Below are 14,806 nucleotides of genomic sequence, written 5' to 3'. Positions count from 1 at the left end.
AATTTTCCAAGGTTGAAACGGAAATTGCGGACTTGTTTACTTTGAGTACGATCAATTTCATCGTTTTAATTGAATGGTTTGATCTTGTGGGTTGTGATTTGGTGCATTTTGTGCCCCAATAATCAATTACTGAGACCAAAAGTAATAAAAAATAATTTTTGGATAAGATGATTTTGTAAACTTAAACCATGAAAACGAGTGGACATCAGGGGTGGGCGGCTAATATTAGCCGAATTAGCCGTTAGCCGAGTTTCGATTTTAGCAGACATTAGCCGAATTAGCCGAAATACTCGTTCGGCTAATTCGGCTAATTCGGCTAACAACAAATTATTATAATTGCTTTCAGTGTGTTTTTGTTTCTGTTACCAAATGAATTATTGTTACTTACTTGATAACCCACAAAATTAGTGAAAAACTTGCTGAATCAACAAAAAAAAATCTGAAACTGATAAAGTTAGCCGAATTAGCCGAATTGCAGCCGACCGGCTAACTCGGCTAATATTAGCCGAATTAGCCGTTAGCCGAAAATTTTGAAAATCGGCTTAAGCCGAATTAGCCGTTAGACGAAAAAAACGGTTAGCCGCCCACCCCTGGTGGACATGCACAACATTTTACACCAACAACAACAGCATGTACAACAACATTTTGTAAAACATTTTTAATTGAGTTTATTGAAAAGAAAAACACAAAGGTATCAGCAAAATTCTGTGAAGGAAAAACAACACATTTTTGCCCAAATCTTTTGTTCGGAGATATTTTATGATTTTAATTTAAGACGAACTCGGCAGGTTAAAGGTAATATAGTTATTAAAAGTCTGTTGGTACTTGCCTTTTTTGGACCACACTGTCAAAAATCTTCTTGATTCAAGCGTGGAAATTTCAAAAGACGTGAGAAAACACTTTTGTATCAGGGTGGGGGTGGCAATCGAAAAATTGCATATTTTTTATGATTGACTATTAGGAGACAGTGGGTTCTTTAGATTTTCAATAATCAGCAATGCCGGCAAGGACCACCCATCCCGAGTTTGTATAGTATACCTTTATGCGATTCTTTATGATTATTTTCACCAATTTAATTTTTGAAACTTTTGAACACCTGTGTGATGTGCGTTCTTAACTTTTTTTTACGGTTTCTGTACGAAATTTTGTTCCACTTGACTGAAGTTAAATTAAGGGGCATTATATAAGCTCAGTCTGTTCTTTGCAGGTTTAAAACTAAACTTTTTTTTGCACTTTTGAAGACTTTTTCCTTGGCTGTGAATGTGTTAATAAGAATGCAAGTTAAAATTTTTATCCGCATAATTGCATTATATTCAAAATACAGTATTGAATTTGAAAAAATTAGCTCCTTAAATGCAAAATTCCTAAATACATGTTTGTAAATTATATTTTGAACTAATTTATAATTATGTAACTTATATGTAAGTAATAAATTAGTAAATTGAAGTTGGAGCCAGTGGGGAAATTTTGAAAACCAGTCCTATTGTACCAAAATGTGTAGAAATTATTGAAAAACTTTTCAAACTGATTTTAAAATGTTTTGTTTTGTTTCAAAAGTGGTGATTAATCAGTTTTTACCACTTTTTTTGGTAGTCGACCATAATTTAAATAAAAAATCCTTAAAGTTGTATGGTTTGCTCGTGTTACAAATGCCAATATTCAAAGATTTTTTTTTTCGAAAGTCAAAAAGTTGACTGACTGTAGGCAACATTTTTTCAAAAACTATAGCACTGCCTCATGTTCGAATCCCTACAATATATTAATAATTTAACTTAGTAAATCATAAAATTAGAAAAAAAAATTTTGATCGCCAACTTCCAAAAAAAAAGGCACAAACTAGCAATTACTACTTTTTGAAAGGAAATAAATTTTTAAAAAATTTTTTGAAAAGTTTAACTATGACATTTAATAATTTTTGAACAATAGAAGTGGCGTATTAACTATTTCCCCATTGCCGCTACTTCACCTTTAACGTTTCAAATAATGATCCCCCAATACGAATAAATCCTTGATTCACCAAATTTAGCTATAGTTGTTTCTCAAAGATGACGTTTCGACTTTGTGTTCGTTCCCGATTTCTTTCCAATTGTTTGTTTACAGTTTTAGAATGAAATTCTAGGTCAATTAGAATTCTTCAAGGTTAACTAATGCCTTGTTTACTTATTCCCATTACTCCCACTTTGCCCTTTTCGAGCGTTATTTTTAATCAAAATTTCAATTGTGTTCTCCTTCCTGGTTTCAATACCTAAAGTCACATGCGCCCCTAGAAAAATTTATCAGAATGAGAGAAAGTACTTACAATTTCACCAGAAAATTTTAATCAAATAAGGAAATTGCAGACACAAAACCGTTCAAATTGACAAGGGCATTTTTTGGTAACTGACGTCAGAACACCACGTGAGAGTTCAAGCGTTAGAAATGTATTAAAACTTGTCTGCTACGTTGTGTTAAAGGCATCTAAAACTAATTATTAGTTGAGAGAAGTCTAGAACATGAGTTGCTTCATGAAATTTGTGAACAAAATATGCTATAAGTGTTCCTTAAATTATTATATATTTCAATTATTAGTAATATGTTCAACATGGAGTGCATAGTTTTGGATCAACTAGAAAATTCCAGGGGTACAATGTTTTCACCTCATATATATCTGAATTCATATTTCTCGTTTACATAAATTGTTTTAAATTCTTTTTAATTGTTAAAAAAATTTTTAAATTTCATTCTGTTTTGTGCTGTATAGTTTATATTAGATTATGATGTAGATCATAGCTGACGTAAAAATTTTTGGAAACCTCAAAACAGCCATGTCACACCTGTGAACTTAACTTAAATCCGTTATCATTCAGTTCAATTTAATCGTGTTATTGAGCTGCTTTGTGTAACATCAGGTGAATGAAATATTGTTATCAATAAAGTTTTTATTTCATAGATTTTTCAAGAAATGAGCAAGCTTGTGCAGTATTAAAAACTGCAAATCGCTTGGACAAAAATCAGACTCAATCTTCAAAGTATATGAAAATCCCTCTGGATATCTTTAAGCAATTTTCGCCCCTGTAATCGAGTGGTGCTTTAGACACCAAGCCAAAAATAGCATGCAAATGTATCTTTGATTTATGAAATAAAATTTTGGGGAGAACAAAGAAAAATGTAGAAATTCACATTTTAAGTGTTGCCAATACCATTTAAAAAAAACATCTATTGAAGTTTCAAATCAAAGTAGAAGTTTTTTGTTGGATAAAACATTGCTCTCAAAAACTTTTTGAATAGTTTTTAATGTTTATTTCACATTTCCGAATTTCTGAAACATCTTTAAATATTGTATGCACAGAAAATATATCAGCTGCTGGTACCAGTGTTGTGCAGAAAATTTCAACATTTGCCTATCTTGTGAATTTGGAAACTCTACATTTTTAGAACTTTGGCGCATATGGAACTATTTGTTGAATAACTTGTGAAGAAATGCGTTCAAATTAAAAATAAAACAATTCATAAATTTTTATGTTATTAGTGTAGATATATAGTTTTTTAATCAGGAGTAAGGATATTTTTTGATTTTCTTAAAAATAGGAAAGTGTTAAAATTTTAAATAATTCTAAAGTTATCAAATATTAAAATAAAATGTTTGAAAAAATGATTGAAATGTTTTGTTGGCAGTTGCTTCGTTTTGCCATTCATCATTTTGAAAGTTCATAAAAAAAGGTATTTTTCTCTAATTTTTAGATTGAATACTGTTTTTTTGTATTTTCATATTTTAGGGCTTTTTAACATGCAAAAAGCTTGAAATAATTTTTTAAATAATCTTTGGTAAGTTTTAAAGCTTCCACTAAAAGTCTAGAAACAACACCTTTTGCGTACAATAGTGTACATGTAACACAGTATTCCACTTACAAATTTGCCAGGAATTGCTACCTTACAGTAATACCCTTTATACTGGAAACTCAAAAGGCGCATGTAAGAACGAATCTGATCAAATTCCAATTTTTTTCTATTTTGGTGAGCTTTCTTAGTACGGACAAACTCCAAACTTTTGATTTTGAACGGAATTTTTAAACGAGAACAACCATACAAACCCCTAAATCGTATTCAAAATATATTAATCTTTTGATCAAGTATTACTTTTTAGTTTGAGCAAAAGTCTGTAGTTTCCAAGAAGACTTATTTTCCATCTGCGCCTAAAATAAATTTTTAGTATATCTAACTAATGTAATTCATTTGGTAGTAAAAATAACATTTTCTTTTATCACCTGTAAAGAGAGAAGGATTGTGTTCTGGTTTTAAGACACTTTGTGTCTAAATTAAAAAAAGACACTCGAAAGATGTTCCTCCAAGAGCCGACATGTGCACATGATTGTTAATTTCTAGAGTGTACCAAATACAAATCAAAGAAATTGGTTTTTGCTTAAAAAAATGGTTTAATGTGATTGAGATGAAATCAAGCTTCTTTTCGTCTTAAAGACTTTTAGAAGATCTGACTTTTATCCGGAACTTCGATTTTTATCCCTCCTTATCAAGATTTTGGAAGTGTTCGTTAGGAACATAAGCAATGCTATAATAGTTCGGTGACGTCTGTAGACCGGATAATCACAATGCTCAACTTAATTTCCTGCACATATGTGTGCTGTCCGCATGTTCCTTCATTTCCGTTCACGTATCAGAGTAACTTAGAAGTAGTCAGTTGTTTTCATCAAATGAACATGATCGAAGGTTAAGAAGTGTACCATTCACTCTAGTATATAAAGGATCACTGCCAACATTCATCCAAAATCTGGTTCGTGACTTTCTCGTGACAAGATCATTGGCGAGGTCACTTCTCCACAAAAGTAGAGAAACAACAGCTGACCAAATTGTCCACTGGAAAGTTCACATGTGTTTCATATCACCTGCAACAAGGCGATCTCCTAATTAGACAAGAATAGAAGCGCACAGATACAGAAATATCAAAAAGAAAACAACGTGAAAGGACAGAAGACATCACCAAACAAAAATTAGGTTTCTTTTTATGTTAATGTGTGACAAGGTAAAGATATCAAGAAAAATTATGAAGATGACGTATTTAACCTTAAAATTGATATAACAAACATACCTACGCGTTGCAAAACTATCGGAACCGTATTTCGACATATATAATACTCTAGTTTATTTATTTTTACGTTTTCACAACCATACACGAATACTATACTCTTAGAGTAGGGAAAAAGGTTATGTGGATTATTGAAAAGCTCACAATTAAATAAACAGAACCAGGTGAAATTTGTGTACTAGTGACGTAAACACAAATTACACCGTCACCTGTATAAATGGTACATTTTGCTATCCAGTTTGAGTGAGAATTTGAGAAAATTGACGAATACTGAGGCTTATTCACTTAATCCGTGCTTTTTTCAAATCACTATGGAAATAATCAAGATGCTCGTTGAAACTTGATTATGTTTCATTCTGGGTTTTTCACAGGGAAACAACTTTAAATAAAAAATTATTCCTTGGTTATACAAACGCCAGACTAGAAAGATTCATATTGTTTACCATTTTCTCTGCTGTGGATGGCAAAATGAATTATGATAACCAACAGTGAATAGTCTTAGATTAGGAAAAAACATACGATATGATTTGTTTGTATTGTTTGTGCTTTGTTCAATGTTCCAACAAAATAATTGTTTTTTTTTTTAAATCAAAATGAAAACTTTTATTAGGGAACAAAATATGCATAGAATCAAGTGTTGTAAGTGAGATCTGTTCACGGGTTTGTAAGGAAAAACGACTAGATAAGTTAGGGGTACAATTCAACAGGATGTAAAAATAAATTTAAGGATACCAACAAAATAAATTAAGCAATATGTTTTTTGGTGGGATACAAGAAGGTTTCACCACGGGACTCTCCATACTTGTTATGAGCAATGCAAAAGTATGAACCCATGTCTGACCACTGGATTTTCCGGATGAGAAGATCACCGGATGGAAGTAGTTCATATCGGCCGCTGTCAAAATCTATTTTCTTGTCTTCGAACATCCAATTCCAATTGGCTCTACGATCAGCACGGCAGATAAGAGTAGCTGCATTGTCTTGAAGTTCAAATCGGGATTCAGTAGACATTGTGATTACTGGGGCTGAGCGGCGCGTTGATTTACACTTAACAGTTTGTCCTTCTGCAAGAAAATTTTTAAGTTAAGAATGTTTTAATAGAAATTATATTCAACTAACCAACTGAGATTTTTGCAGAGCTTTCGACGGTATCGTGCCCATTTGTGGCTACACACTTATAGGATCCAATATGATGGAGATTTGCGCATGGGATTTGGTAGCTACTGGTGATGATACCTGACTCGACTGTAGGACCCATAGCGTTCAATACTTTTTCAAAAACATTAAGCTCTTTATCTCCCTGGATTCGTTGGCCATCCTTTTCCCAGTAAATGACTCCAGTCGGTGTGGACAGTACGTCACATCGAAGAGTTACGCTCTCGCCAGTGCTAACTGTGTTGTCTTCAAGACCTTCAATTATTTTCAGGGATGGTTTAGTAGTTAGATGAGTGGAGTCGATTTCTCGAACCAAATTTGAGACTGCTGCACGCATCTGGAAAAGTGAATGATTTTTAATTAATCAGATGGTTTTGACTTACCTCTCCTGATGACAATGGATGAGCTGAAATTGCAGCAAGGACAGATATGCAGATGAGCAGCATTTTTCCAAATGCAAAATATAGTTTAACAAAAGTAGTTTTCGAATTGGAACCTAGTTCGTAAAGAATTCCACTTCGGTATCTCTTTTATAGTATCTCGATAATGTGGGAGGAGCGTATTTGTTTTGCCCGCCCAACGGAATGTTCTGCTTTTACTGGCGAATTGAAGGCGGAGTTTCGAAAGGTGGGAAGCTGATTATGAAGTGAAAGAGAACGTTTTTGAGAGACTTCACAAATCCGATTGATAACGACCGAACATGTTGGTATGGTTCTTGTACTGGAAGTAGCCAGGAAGTGTAAAATATAATTGTTAAATATGGAGAATGTGGTTATTTGACAAAAAATTAAAGGAGGAGTATCAGTTCCAGGTTTTTGGAGTGTATCTACTCAAAATGTGCGCGAATACACAAATTTCGTAATGAGACTACCTAAAAATTCTAAACAGCTTAAATCTCCAATTTCGCTAACCATTGAGTGTCGCTGCGATTGGAGATTAGCTTTGAATATCAACCTGTAATGCATTTTTTGCCGTTCTTCCCATGTCGTTATTATGTTGAATAAAAAAACGTTACACGCAGATGGGTAACCAAAAACGACCAAACTTAGTTACCTATCGGCCTTAAATGTTCTTTAACCAAGAAAATAGTGTGAGATAAACTACCAAATTACGTAAGTAAAGATAACATTTGCATTTTTCAAAATTTTTGAACCTGTATAAAACATTTTTTAAAAACTTTGAAAACTCTCATTATAAAATCAGTTGATTTGAGCCCCATTGGGTTAAAAAATAAAGAACCGTCAGTTTTCCTTCAAACAACGAAAGGTTTTACAGTAAAAAATTATTTATGTGTTTTGAGCTCCCCATAAAAATGACAAAAGTTCACATTCCAAAGCCATAAATGCCAAATAAGTTAATCAAGTTAAAATAAAATGTTAAAATCAAGACAATTTTTAATTTTGATACTTGGGACTTGGAACTCAAAAGGTTTAGCGATTTCTTAAAAAATCATGAAATAAATCCAAGACTTCTTAGAAAATAAATCTTTATCCAAATTTTTTCTCTGGTTTCAAAAGCACTCAACATCAATGAAAAGGCATTTCATTATAAAAATATGCGACTTTCAAAAAGAATGTTCTTTATCTTTATTTATTTCATTTTATTTTCATTATTGAATGAGATGAATGTACCGTTTTTATTCGTTGATCCGCCGCTTCCCTTGATTAGCATAGCTAACCAGCTGATATTTATAAAACAACTAATAAAATATTTGACTAAAAATAAATTATGAACTATTTGTCTTATGCTTTTCTTTCCGTTTTTCAGCTGATTAACCGATCAACTTGTTATCCAAATAGTTCAATTTGGTGAATTTAGAGAGGGCATTCCAAAAATCGTATAAGAACTCTTCGAATATAATTTATTAATCTTTCACATCTATTAATAGGGAGTGTTCTATGTAACTCTATGTAAAGATTTTACTCGAAAAATTATTTTGTTCATTTTCTGAATTTCAAATTAAACCTGTTTATCACGTTTGAGAAAAAGAAAATATGTTTTTTGAGACAGTGGGAAAAGATAGAATTGGTCAAATTGGAATATACTCATCGAAATATTTTTGGTATCAGCAGGAATTTTAAAAATGCAAAATGAATAGATTTTCTAACTTTTAATTGAGTAGAGATGCAAAACTAATTTTCGAAAATCCAATAGCTTTGTAAAATTGACCATTTCTCGCCAAAAACATGCATTGAAACAGTCTAAATCATACATTTCGTAATAAGACGTTCTGAAAATTTTTCAAAAAAAAGTTATGACCGCTCGAAGTTTTGGAAAAAATGGCCTATTTTTAGCTAAAATCTCAAATTTTGGCAACTTCTCGGTGTTACAGCATTTTTCGGTCGATTCGGGCACAAACACGATACAGGTTATTTTACAATTTAAGGCTTTGAAGTGATCATTTTCTGAGTCTGAAAATGCAACCTAACTGACAGTGGGGACATGTTAAACGCGTTTTTCAAAACACTGGCGACGTTTAAAACTTGTCTACTTTAAAAATTTAATAGAAAGTACCTCATACTTATGGTAAATGGTTTCAGATAAAGCCTAGATTTTGAACATCATATGTCAATCGGTAACCAAAATCGCTCGATTACCGTATATTTGTTATTAGTGCGGCACCCTGTTTCGTTGCGAGACCCGTCGCTGTTTTTCTGTTTATTTATTTTTTTAGCAGTATTTTTCTTTTGCAACTTGTTTTTGCGATGTTTAGATCAAAAATGCCAAGCAAATCGACGTCTGAAGCACAAAAATGCTCGAAGAAAGTAAATTGGTTTTGTTTTTGAAAACTTGTGTCCTAGTTTACCGTTAATAAAAAATGCCCGAAAATTATTGCGGAGGTCTCCAGTAGTACGGCAGTCTTCAGCATGCCGCACTAAAAGAGAATATACGGTACATAACGTTTCTAAATCATTATAATAGTTATTGGTTAACTATCAAAGTATGAAAAAATGGTTTAGTTGTAAGTTTATGATTTTTCCTTGATAAAATGTACTAATTTTTGGTATCTATTTTGGTAGCCCAATAAAAAAATAATTCCCCTCTTTTTTGCTGATGTTTTGAAGTTAATTCTCCCAAACGGGCTTCCGGTTCATTCGTACTAGTCCGTGTGAGCTCAGCGAACTCCGGAACTCTGGCTTTCAAACCCGGCTTGTTAATATCAAGCAATATCCGGTTTCAAGGTGTTCGTACCTCAGTGTGCCATGTTCGTGTCTCAATGTGCCATTGTGTGCTAGAAAAACAAAAAGAAGTGATTGATAGCATTCGTGAAACGTTTATGTTGTAATATAGACTGGTTGATTTTTCTGATAAAATAACTGAAACAGTTGGAGGGTGGGGGAGGGGAGAACGGCTGTCAAAGCTGCAGACATCCCCACCAGTTTACAATTTTTGGTCCATTCTTCAAACTTTCATTATGAGTAAAAAATGTATACCATGGAAAATATGAATGACGTTGCCATCCTTAAAAGTACATCATGAAATCATACAATAACTGAACAAAGAACACAAGTAATTACATTTGCAATGCATTTTCATAAGTCATGTTATTAGTGAATAATTGATACCGGAATGTGTCATCTGTGGATTCTCAATAAAAAAACATGTTCTGAGCCAATTTTTCTTCCGGAATGCATGAAAATCGAAAAGTGAACAAGATTTTTCATTCAAAAAAAGTTTTCAGAATTTGGAAAAATTTTCTTCTCGGACGTAATTGCTCTCTTTTTTTAAAGAAGAAAGAATTGATTAAAATTGTTCGGTTCAATAGGGTCAAAATGGCTCCAAACACCGAATTTCCTAATGAGACTTCTTTAAAATGTTTCTTAATTAAAGCCTCATTGCATTTTTTTTTGTCATTTATAGAGAGTTTTTTAATGTTAATTTAGTTATGATTAAGTCAATAAATATCCAAATTTAGAATTAACTTTTTACCTTGGAAATTTGGAGCCGCTGTGAAACATTTTTGAAAAGTTTTGGTGAAGTTTGGTGTGTAGTTATTCACAAAATAAATTATTTAATTACGAAGAAAACCCCGATTATACCGAAATTTGTCAAAAAACAGAGGTGGTGCTATAGAAGTTGGACTGCCATTTTTCCGATATTGTGACCGTTCCGTGATTTTTGAGATATCATTATAAGAATTGGGGAGCATAGATTTTCAACATTTGCTATCAAACTGAACTAACACTTTTCTAAAAAAAATATCTTGAAACGCTATAAATCCTCCAAATTGGAGGGGTGTGCGCACTGTATGTATAAAATTTAGCACAAAATGCTGACTTTCATCAACGTTTATTTCTTAACATTAAACTTTCACAAGTTACGTTTTCTCCAGGCTCATAATTTGCGGAGAGTATTAAAAAAATGAAAAAAATTTAGAGGAAAATTTTTTATTGACGTCTTTTAAAATATGGCAAATACTCACTCAGTAGTCAGTAATTGCGACTTATCAATAAACATTTTTCAGGACAGTTTTTAAACGTTTAACAATAACACTTGGTACCATAGGAGGTGTTTTTAACAATTCCCTCAATGGCGCTACCCCGCCCGAAAACCAAGATGACTCAGATTTTTATTCAGATTTTTATACAAACTTGTGTGTAATATCTTTGAAACCTGTCTGTGAATGTCTCTAACAAGATAATTGTCATTTTTACAAGGAGGAATATTCATTGTTCGTCTGAGAATCTGAGAATCATATTAACGAAATTATAGGATATCAAAAAGGATTCACGGGGAGAACACATACTAGTAAATCAAAGATCGGTTGAATTCGAACAATGGAGCATTTTTTGGGAAGAAGGGAAAACGTGAAAACAATGTTTTGTGACATTTCTAATGTCTTTGGGAAATACGCGGAATTATTATGAAATGAGTGAAAAGTGATAAATTTAGAAAGAAGATTTTTTCGCGGTTGGGTAAAGGAATGTTTCTTGGCGAGCTTCTCCAAATTGGTTTCTTGCTATACAAGTATATGTTCCCATATCGTCCCATACAATGTTTTTGATAACGAGATCTCCATTTGAAAGAACCGTGAACTTGTCATTGTTCTTTACAAGCTCATCGTTGGACATCCATACCCAGTCGACTTGCTGATTTGCGCGGCAGACAAGGGTGGCCACGTTTCCAGTCATCTCAAAACGAGAATCAGTCCAGAAAACAATTTCAGGTGCGGATTTGTGATTTGATCTACACCCCGAAGCTTCTCCTTCTGAAAAATTAAATATTTATCCAAATTACTTCAGGTTTTATACAACATACCAATTTCGACTTCGGCAACCGTTTCTATTGTTTGATGTCCATTGTATCCGACACAACTGTATGTTCCTGAGTTTTCAGCTGATGGGCACTGGATGGTGAGTATGGAGGCAACAATTCCAGTGTCAACAATTGCTTTTCCAAAGTTCAGCAACTTCTCTTCGACATTCAATTCATTACTTCCCTGGATCAACTTTCCATTGAACTTCCAATGAATGGTAGCAGCAGGAGTGGACATTATATCACATCGCAATTGATATGTTTCTCCTCCAGGAATCAGCGCGCTTTCCAATGGCGCCACGATTTTTATCTTTGCTGGCGAGGTGAGATAGTTTGTATCTATCTCATTAGCTAGAGTAACAACAGCTGAGTGCATCTGAAAATAATTTAATTTAGATATTAAATTGCTGGAATCAAACAATAAAATAAAATCGGGACTCTCAACTTACTTCCGCATGCATTGGAGGATGTGCATTGATAAGGACAACTAAAAATGAGAGAAGGGCAATAGCGAACATTCCACCGGAGGTCAAACAATTGAATGAACTGTGTTGTCGTTGTACTCCTGAACGGGCCTTTTATAGGACCGCTACTAGAGGGCGGGCCTAAATGGAGCGGGAGTCAGTTCTATCCGTATATGCATTCCCGCCCCATTGTCTTCTTCTGCTTCTGTGAAGGGGCGGAGATCTAAGCATATGCAGATTATGACGTCGGATGAGAACATCCTAATGTGCTTCGTACGAGTTTGATCAAGAACTGGAGGAACCAGTCAAGCAAAAACGGCGGATGGCTCGTAATTAGGTGATACTGGGAAAAATCGTAGCAAATCACGTAACGACTGCAAATTTACATAGAATCTAATTTTTCTGCCATAGTATTTGGTCTGAATTTTATCTATAAAAATTGTCCCTAGAACAGCCATTAGCAGTAGGCGTTATTAATATAAAGTTTTTAGAAACTTCTAAGAACCTGCAAATGAGATAACCCAACAGATGGATTTTTTTAAAGAATAGACATGATATTCATAGAATAAAACTTTATAGTTGCATTCCTGTAACCTTTCGCACGATTTTTTAAATAGGTAGTCTAGACAGACTGGGAAAATATCATTCGGTGTTACTCTTAATAATTTTTTTTATTGGATTGCAACTCAATATGAACAGTGGTTAAGACTTTGATGTTCGATTTTTAGTGAAAGTTATTTCAGACGAGAAGATTTGCCTTGCCTAATAGGGTTCACGTAATAATTTTTAAAGTATACCTCATTCCGGATGTACATTAAAATTGAATGTTGAACTTCCGGCAAGACTAAAGACTGAACTTCATATACGAGTCATAGTAGAATTATCAAAAATCAAAAAGATTTTCCTTTGATCCTAGAAGGAATTTTGCTAAAATGTGGGTAGGGTCGCAAACAAAAGTTTGGAAATCGGTTTTTTTAAATTGAATATCCAACTCGCGCATCTTACTATAAGACATCTAAAAATTTTTCATATCAATTTTTATTAAAGGAAACTCTAAAAATAATACCAACGCAGTGGTCGTCAAATTGTTTATATTTAATTAGCAACCTTTTTGCATGTTGTGGTTTTTGCTTTTTTTAGCTGAAAATGTTTTCGCGCTGTGTCAGTAAGCGGTTTGATAATTTGGGGATTTTTTAAAGTTAACAAATTATTCAAAAAAGCAGAAAAGCTACTTCGCCCCTTTAAAACTTTAACTGGAACTGGAACTAATTCGAATGACGTTGCACGGTTAAATTTTTTACAGACCCCCACATTTATCTAGACGCCTTGTAGTCTGTTTGAACCCGCAATATAAAGTTATTTTTATACGACCCACGCACCGTGTGTATTTGAAAAAAACTCGAGCCTGGCTAGGTTTCACTTCACTGATGCCCATCCGGTCAATGCTCAAAAACTTCTGAACTATGCATTTCTTATTTTTAGTTCCACTGCATTTCATTTCCGGATTTTTGTTGAACTTTGACTGGTCATGAGAAGTTGGGCTAAGTGACTAAGGGGCACAAAATTTAAAAAGTTGTAAAAGATCCACACGTAGAAACTAGAATTAATATATTTTTCTTGAGTAATCAAAAATCTTGACATACCACAATTCTCAAAATCCGAAAAAAGTGCAAGACTGACAGTAGAACATTGTTCACTCAGTCGACAATTGCGCGCCAAAGTTTTGCCCAAAAATATGAACATGGTTTAAAAATTTGTAAAACTTGTTTTTTGAATTTGGGCAAGACTTGGGCAATTATTGTTTTCGGCCGTGGTCAAACTTAACCGAGACTATTGTTTATTGTCAAAAAACGTATCTACCTGAAGTAAAACTTACATAGTTAGTAGTGGTCTAAACAAAAAGCGAAGTATTATTTTCTGTTACGAACCTACTTTTTGTGTTATTCCCAATCTTTAAATTGTATAAGTTTCCTTTCATTCATTTTATGAACAGTGACGACGACCGCAATAACTGAAATTTATCCAGAAAAATCTGTTGTTTTTAAAACAAAGTTTCTGATATGTATTTTGTGTTTTAGACTAGCATTCTCAAAGTTCCACAGCGTAATGTGATTGTCTTGTGGTTCAATGTTCTATTCTTGAACGAGTGTCCCGAATTGTATATAATCTTCAAATAATTGCTTCAGACGTCTGACATTTTGAAATTCGAAGAAACTTTTTTGGAAATGTTCGAATTATAATGTCCTAAAAATAATAATATCCGAATGCCTGTCTGCCTTCACTTTTGTTGGAATACTGTAGCTCAAAGTATCACTCCAGTTGATGAATATTTCGAGTCTCAAATCCATGGATTTTGGATTTCAAGACCTACTGATCCTGTGAGATAATCTTTGAAGTTTTGAAGAATTTCACTTTATGAATGCAACTTTTTCGACCACTCACATTTAGTACTTTTATCTACTTTTGTGTCAGGTATTCATTATGACACATTTTGGGATATAAATTGGAAGGATGTTTATATGAAAAATTGGAATAAAAATCCACGGCGTTCATTTTCAAGTTGATAGATTCGATTTCAATTTCTTTGAAAAAACACGACTCAATAAAACAAACGCTATAAATAGTAATTTGACCCAAAAGTCATAGGAACCATATGCATATATTTACCGCATACTTAGACTCTTCTCAATTGGAACGAAGCTGCCAGCTAGGTTTGACAACAAATACTGGCGGTACGCTGCCCAGATGAGGATTGTTAGCTCTGCAAGCAGAACTGCACTGCGGACAGCCGTTTTTTGATCTCCCATTGCTTTGTTTGGGGTTTGCAGAGGATTTCTGCATTCTTACAATT

General features: G+C 33.5%; 2 protein-coding genes and 1 non-coding gene across 3 annotated transcripts; 1 reads left to right on the top strand and 2 right to left on the bottom strand.

The window, feature by feature from the left end:
- Nucleotides 1-5,669: 5,669 nt before the first annotated feature.
- zig-3 (Zwei Ig domain protein zig-3) lies at nt 5,670-6,740 on the bottom strand. The gene is made up of 3 exons (NM_076935.8): nt 6,619-6,740; nt 6,200-6,572; nt 5,670-6,144 (listed from the first exon to the last, which is right to left on the bottom strand). Exons 1-3 carry the CDS (start codon nt 6,679-6,681, stop codon nt 5,825-5,827), a joined length of 756 nt encoding a protein of 251 aa, NP_509336.1. The 5' UTR covers nt 6,682-6,740; the 3' UTR covers nt 5,670-5,824.
- A 4,142-nt stretch (nt 6,741-10,882) lies between these two features.
- On the bottom strand, nt 10,883-12,044 carry zig-4 (Zwei Ig domain protein zig-4). Its single transcript, NM_076934.7, has 3 exons — nt 11,941-12,044; nt 11,495-11,867; nt 10,883-11,444 (listed from the first exon to the last, which is right to left on the bottom strand). Exons 1-3 carry the CDS (start codon nt 12,007-12,009, stop codon nt 11,125-11,127), a joined length of 762 nt encoding a protein of 253 aa, NP_509335.1. The 5' UTR covers nt 12,010-12,044; the 3' UTR covers nt 10,883-11,124.
- Nucleotides 12,045-14,639: 2,595 nt separating this feature from the next.
- On the top strand, nt 14,640-14,752 carry C09C7.2. Its single transcript, NR_071606.1, has one exon. It is a non-coding gene; the product is annotated as an Unclassified non-coding RNA C09C7.2 (non-coding RNA).
- The last annotated feature ends 54 nt before the right edge of the window (nt 14,753-14,806 follow it).

Source organism: Caenorhabditis elegans, chromosome X (assembly GCF_000002985.6).
Source record: "Caenorhabditis elegans chromosome X".
In the NCBI taxonomy this organism is placed as follows: Eukaryota; Metazoa; Nematoda; class Chromadorea; order Rhabditida; family Rhabditidae; genus Caenorhabditis; species Caenorhabditis elegans.
This window is presented reverse-complemented; position numbering and strand designations above follow the sequence as displayed.

What these genes read in the sequence shown, in the direction of transcription:
- zig-3 (NM_076935.8), bottom strand. Translation starts at nt 6,681, where the DNA reads ATGCTGCTCATCTGCATATCTGTCCTTGCTGCAATTTCAGCTCATCCA. An exon ending in ATCCATTGTCATCAGGAGAG is followed by an intron (nt 6,573 to 6,618) that starts GTAAGTCAAAAC and finishes TCACTTTTCCAG; the next exon opens with ATGCGTGCAGCAGTCTCAAA. An exon ending in CTCTGCAAAAATCTCAGTTG is followed by an intron (nt 6,145 to 6,199) that starts GTTAGTTGAATA and finishes ATTTTCTTGCAG; the next exon opens with AAGGACAAACTGTTAAGTGT.
- zig-4 (NM_076934.7), bottom strand. Translation starts at nt 12,009, where the DNA reads ATGTTCGCTATTGCCCTTCTCTCATTTTTAGTTGTCCTTATCAATGCA. An exon ending in ATCCTCCAATGCATGCGGAA is followed by an intron (nt 11,868 to 11,940) that starts GTAAGTTGAGAG and finishes AATTATTTTCAG; the next exon opens with ATGCACTCAGCTGTTGTTAC. An exon ending in GGTTGCCGAAGTCGAAATTG is followed by an intron (nt 11,445 to 11,494) that starts GTATGTTGTATA and finishes TTAATTTTTCAG; the next exon opens with AAGGAGAAGCTTCGGGGTGT.